Here is a 6,644-nt window from a genome sequence, read left to right on the forward strand (position 1 = left end):
ATTCCTTTCTCAAAGCATAACATTGCAGAATGATTGCTTATTCCTTTCTCCTTTCCCAAGGTGTCTCAAATAATGTGGAAATGTGTTTCCCTTGTCCCAAGCAAGTTTATAAATCCTTTAGTATTTCTTTTGTTTTACTTTTTCAATTATAATACTTCTCCAGGTACCAAGTGACAACTCCTTTTGCCTTTGTATCCATCTTTTCTCACATCCACTTCCCTAGGATTACTATCAGGAGGATGATACCTCCTTTGGAACAGGCATTGCACTGGCAGGAGACCAGTAGAGTTCTGGAAAAAAAAAAAGACAACTGGATAATGGTATATATACTTAGAGATTAGCTATGTGTAAAACTTAAAGTGTAATTATTTTTAATAATTGGACCAAGAAGTCAGAAAAAGAGGTAATTGAGGAGAAAAGCAGAATAAATGAAAATAAAATAATTATGCTGTTAATCTGAAGTTAATTTGAGGAATCAAGTCCTGGATTTCTGTAAATAGTGTTAAATTTTTAATAATATAACTTTTAAACTTTAAAAATTCTAAACTTTTAAAAATATACTCAATTGGTTTCTTTCAAGTCCTCTTTCTGGTAAAGCTGAAGAATCTTAAACAGTTTAAGGGAATTACTTCTACTCCAGGACAAGAATTGTTAGCTTCAGTGTTTTCTGATGATGCAGAGAAAGGAAGAAGATATGAAAGTGGGTGCAAAGTTTGTTTGACTCTTAGTTTTTCTAAGTGAATAGTAAACAGTGGATAGTGAGGCTGGTCTTGGAATGAGGAGGGCTTGGATTCAAATTCTGCCTCTGTTACCTACCTGCAGTGTGATCTTGGGTAAGTCACTTAAACTCTCAGTGACCCAAGCAACTCTCCAATACTCAATTTCAGACAAGGTACTCATCTGCATCATTCCTCAGCAGGAGCTTCTTTCAACAAAGAAAATCCAGTGCTGTCAACAGAGGGCATCAACATGGCTGGTCAATAGAGTGCTGACCTTGGAGTCAGAAAATCTTGCTTCCAAGTTCATCTTCTGGTATGTGTTCTTCATGTGGTCATTAGCAAGCAATCAAACCTCTCTATAAGTGCCAAAGAAAACCTTTTAACAGGTGCTAATCTGGATTTGATTAATGCATTGATAAAATCATAGGTCCAGGTCATCACTTACTAGCCTCCCTTCCCTCCAAAGTAAAACTTAAATATTAGATTTTTCACAAACCCCTTATTGACTTAAATGAAGAAAAGCATCTTTTTCATATTTGTAAAAAAAACTTGAATTGGTTTGAGTAGAGTTCCACGACTGATATCTTTGCTTGGTAGTAATAGTAACAACAAACCCCATATTGACTTAAATGAAGAAAAGTATCTTTTTCATATTTGTTAAAAACCTGAATTGGTTTGAGTAGAATTCCAAGACTGATATCTTTGCTTGGTAGTAATAGTAACCAAAAGTTGGTCAACATGCCATTTGGCTGTTCCTTAGGAGAAAAAATTGTAGGATTTTGTGGGGAAAGGGAGAGGAGGATGAAAGAGGATTTAGAAGTCATCTAGTCTAGACTTAACATTTTGCAAATTGTGGAATTAGAACCCAGAGAATAAAGTGATTTACTCTTACAAGAAGTAAATAGAAGTCAGGTCTTGTGATTTCAAATCCAGTGTTCTTTCCCCTATACTCCAATGCCTTTCTATAAAATGCTATTTAGTTAATTAGTCACTTCTCATTCTCCATTGAAAAAGAGAATATTCAAGAATATTGCATATATCATTTATATTAATTTTAGATTATTATTATACCTATACCAGCTCTTATTTTGAGGCTTTTTGCAAGCTATTACATGTGTCTTGGTGTCATATGTAAATGTAAGGGGTAGGACTAGATACCTTATATCTCCAAATTCTGTAACTGTGCCTCAATGAATTGAGCCTTCCAAACTATAGTACTAGTACTGATGTACTAGTATATAGCTAGTACTGATGAGCGTACATGACCTTAAAGTCTGTTCTGGTAGTTGGAATTAGACACAATATAGAACATTTAGTACAGCTAATAAAGAATAGGTAATTGGGAGTTGGCTGTACCTATGTTTATCCCCCCCCACCTCTTTCAGATATACTTATTAAATAGGTAAGAAATACAGTTTTCAGATAAGATGTTACTAATTCACAGCTTCCTCTAGAGTTAGAAATTAGAATTGCAAAGCCTTATTATTGAAAAAAATCTATCTTAGGTATATATAAACTATATTAGGGACATTATGTTCCATTCTAATATAGCTAGATTGTTTTTTTTAAAAAAAAAGGAAGACATTTTAAATATTCCCTTTGGAAATATTTTCACTGCACATAGTTGATTGGCACACACAGAAAGCTAGCATATTAAGCAAATCTTCACAAACAAAGAATTATCTCATAATAGGATCCTATTTCATGAATATTTCATGTCACAGGGAACTTGCATTTTGGTTCTGATTATTTGAACACAAGTACAAAATTACGTTTCTAGGCTAAGTGATTTCTCTTTGTTTTATCTTTACTAATTTTCCATTTAAATGCTTCCTGTGCTAGTTCTAGGCCAAGGATAACTGTGCAGAATGAACATGGGGCCAACAGGAGCACAGACTGAAGAGAATCAGACAACAGAGGTAACAGAGGTTGAATGGTATGGGACAGAACAAACTACCCCAAGAGGTCAGCTACCTACTGACCATAAACCAGGGCTTGCTGATAGCACCAAGTTGATTGAAGTTCAGGTTATCCTCATATTGACCTATTGCACCATCATCTTGCTGGGAGTAATTGGCAATTCCTTAGTGATCCATGTAGTGATCAAGTTCAAGAGTATGCGTACTGTCACCAACTTCTTCATTGCTAATCTTGCTGTAGCAGACCTTCTAGTGAACACACTTTGTCTCCCCTTCACCCTTACTTATACCTTGATGGGAGAATGGAAAATGGGTCCTGTCCTGTGCCACCTGGTGCCCTATGCCCAGGGCCTAGCAGTGCAAGTGTCCACAATCACCCTAACTGTGATTGCCCTGGATCGACACCGTTGCATTGTTTACCATCTGGAGAGCAAGATTTCTAAGAAGATCAGTTTCCTGATCATTGGCCTGGCCTGGGGAATCAGTGCCTTGCTGGCTAGTCCCCTGGCTATCTTCCGGGAGTATTCTCTGATTGAGATCATTCCTGACTTTGAGATCATGGTCTGTACTGAGAAATGGCCAGGTGAGGAAAAGAGCATGTACAGTACAATTTATAGTCTCTCTTCCTTGCTGATTCTGTATGTTTTGCCATTGGGTATCATATCATTTGCCTATATACAGATCTGGAGTAAGCTGAAGAATCATATCAGCCCTGGGGTGGCCAATGACCACTACCATCAGCGTCGGCATAAAACCACCAAGATGCTAGTGTGCGTGGTGGTGGTGTTCGCAGTCAGCTGGCTGCCTTTCCACGCCTTCCAGCTTGCCATTGACATCAACAACCGGGTTCTGGACCTGAAGGAATACAAGCTCATTTTCACAATATTTCACATCATTGCCATGTGCTCTACCTTTGCCAACCCCTTTCTTTATGGCTGGATGAATAGCAACTATAGAAAGGCCTTCCTTTCTGCCTTTCATTGTGAGCAGAGGGTGGACTCCATTCATTCAGAAGTGTCAGTGACCTTCAAAGCCAAGAAGGACCTTGAGGTAAAGAAGAACACCTGTGCCAATGACTCTTTCACGGAGGCTACCAATGTCTAAGGAGCTTGGTTTCTGAAAAGTCAGGGAATGGATTCCAATTAGAGTCATTAAGTGGCTTTTAAAGAGGTCCTTAGGCATATCCTCTTTTAACCCGCCAAAAAGAAAAACCAGCACTTGAGTCAAAACTTCTGCTGGTGATTTCCTTGGAGAGCTGATTGTCAATATCCACGTGCAATTGTGAAAACCAAAGCATACCAAAAAAGGACTTTGTTTTCAGTGGATTGTGGGATAAATTATGAACATAAACAGAAAAGTTTCTTTCCAAGAAGGCAGAAGAAAAATTTTACATGTAAAGTCTGAATGCAGTAAGACATTGCATGTTCAACATTTCAATGAGGAAAGAAAATAAATAAATTTGCTTAATGGCTCCCAACATTATAGGGCTATGATTAGAGGTGCCCATGTGACTGACAACATGCACCCCTTCTCACAAATCACTCTGCAAACACTTTTTTTCCACAGAACAATATGATGTTCTTAGATGTGTTTTTTATTTTTTTCTCATCTTCCTAAAAACTGCTATGATGGGGATCCTCTCAGAGAGCCTTCTGAACATTATTGTTTAGAAGACTTTAGGAAATAAAATGAAGCCTTTGGTATTATCAATCATTTGACATTTGAAGGGGGGGAAATGGCTCAGCCCTCAATGAGAAAGTTTTTCTTGAAATGAAATTCATACTTGCTTAGCATTTCTTGAAATAAGAGGGTCCTAGATTCAACTTCCCAGCAGAATATAGCAATGTAAACTCCCATTAACTTTCCAGTTTAGAGTAATTTTTGCTTTTTATCTAGATAATGCTGATAGATAAAACAGGATATGATTTGATCATTTTGAAACTACTAATTGTTATATTGTTGTAAACATTTATGGTTTGTTTCACTTATCCTGGGTTAGGGCTGGGCTCACCATTTTCATATATACACTTAAGTTTGCAAATGAAGTCTGGTAGGAATATGATAAAACTAGACGTTCATTCAGCTTCCTGTAGTAACCATATGCACTTCTTGTAGCCATCGGTAAGTTGTTGTAGCTCAAGTATAAAACACAATTTACTGACTGCATCTTATTCTGTGATTTTCTTCCATATCTCCCCTCCCCCACCTTCCCTTTATGGGTCCATTCAAAATGAAGAAAATAACACAATTACTTCAAAATGGAGCCTGTTGGATTCTTTCTATTTCATACATATTTTCTATGGATCAATTTCACTGTAATTATTCAGTTTTTTTCTGTCTTAAAAAGCAATGCTTTTGAAAATATAGAAATAGATACATAATGTTTTTGTTTTATGTATTATATATATATATAGGGACTTCAATGTAATCTTGTGCTTTTGTGTTAAAAAATCATGAATATAATGTTCACTTATTTTAAAAGATATTCATTACCCTTCTTCTTTTCCAATAAGGGTTGACATGTCTTCAAATGTCAAAATAGGTTTGTGAATATGAATCCAGTCAATGTGAGATCTTGATATCTGAGAATTACAACAGGCATTAGCTTCAGCCAAAGGAAGATCTTGATGTTTTATAATTCAAAAAGGACTCAGGGTTGGAAATATGCTTTCCAATGGGGAATCCCTAGGTATATAATGATGCTTTTGGCAGAGAGAATTTTCAAAGAGTCTGATTGGGGTCCTGTGGGTTCCTTTAACAGAAGGCAGACTCCTGAAATTATGAGAAATTTTAGGGGCTTTTCTCTTTCTCCCACTTGCAAGGTTCCTTGGAAGGGCTATTCTCCCCAACTCAAAAAAGGGGTATTTTGGCCCTCATGAAAATCACCTAAATATATATAAGTATACTTAGTCTTTTGAATACTGTTATAAAGAAGTTTCATTACCATCATAATGTGTGTGGTGAATTGTAAGTCCCATCTATAGATAACTGCCACATTAAACAACTAATTGAATATTGATAATGTTTTGTTTCATTGAAAATGTGGCTATTATGAATTGGAGAAATCTATTTTGTTAACGCTGGGCAAGAATCAGTGGAAAGCAGAATAGGTTCAAAATCAGAATTATTGGGTTCAGATCACAGTTGTCTTTTTATACCTGGGTGATCTTGGGCAAGTCATTTAACTTTTTGGAGGTTTCAGAGGTAAAATGAGAGCACAGGACTCAATCAATTCTAAACTTCCTTCCAGGTATGAATTCTATGACTTATGGTTCATTATTCAAATATTTGGGGAGAGGATATTAGAAATAAAACATCGCTTCTGAGACAGACCAAAATTCTTTGAAGTAATGAAATAAATAAAGTACAATAAGAAGTAAGATTAGAAAGGGGATGAAATGGTAGCTAGGGATGGAATAATGTATATTGTTACAGTATTATATAAATAAATAATTTATGTGTTGTGATGAATTTTTCTGATTGCATTAATTTTGTCTTTGAAATAGTGTGTCCATTTGTTAGCATGTTACTTAGGTCAATTGTATATTAAGCATAATGCATAAATAATATATAATAATTCTTCCCTAGGAGAACAATTCCTAGAGGGGATATCCATACATTTTCCTAAGACCTATGATGTGATAGTAAAATCATAGTCTATGTATATCATTTTTATCCACTTAATATTGGATTCTATTGAAAGAAGAAATATTGTTGAATTGAAAAAAATGTATTAATAAAACATTTCCTTTTTTTGATGATATTATTTATAAAAACCAGAATCTGAAAGTAAAGAGGATACGATTGATCTTATGCCAATTAGAATTTATACACTTACTAAAAACCCAGAAATGGAAGACTAGTAGGTAAATAAGCAAACCAACAAAACATATGTGTATTAAGCACTACACCAAGAACTCTATGCCAGGCACTAGAAGCAATACAAAGTTTGAATAAGACTCAATCCCGGCTCTTAATGAGCTTCCACGTTAGTAAAGAGATAGCT

At 35.7% G+C, this 6,644-nt stretch overlaps 1 protein-coding gene across 1 annotated transcript; it reads left to right on the forward strand.

The window, feature by feature from the left end:
- Positions 1-924: 924 nt before the first annotated feature.
- Positions 925-4,271, forward strand: NPY2R (neuropeptide Y receptor Y2). The gene is made up of 2 exons (XM_069105077.1): positions 925-1,032; positions 2,562-4,271. The coding sequence occupies exon 2, from the start codon at positions 2,588-2,590 to the stop codon at positions 3,740-3,742; it is 1,155 nt and encodes a 384-aa protein (XP_068961178.1). The 5' UTR covers positions 925-1,032; positions 2,562-2,587; the 3' UTR covers positions 3,743-4,271.
- The last annotated feature ends 2,373 nt before the right edge of the window (positions 4,272-6,644 follow it).

The sequence above is a fragment of the Petaurus breviceps genome, unplaced genomic scaffold (assembly GCF_028583685.1).
Source record: "Petaurus breviceps papuanus isolate PSGF00001 unplaced genomic scaffold, PetGlider_PUasm1.0 76, whole genome shotgun sequence".
In the NCBI taxonomy this organism is placed as follows: domain Eukaryota; kingdom Metazoa; phylum Chordata; class Mammalia; order Diprotodontia; family Petauridae; genus Petaurus; species Petaurus breviceps.

Excerpts from the sequence above, each read along its gene's own strand:
- NPY2R (XM_069105077.1), top strand. The coding sequence starts at position 2,588 with ATGAACATGGGGCCAACAGGAGCACAGACTGAAGAGAATCAGACAACA.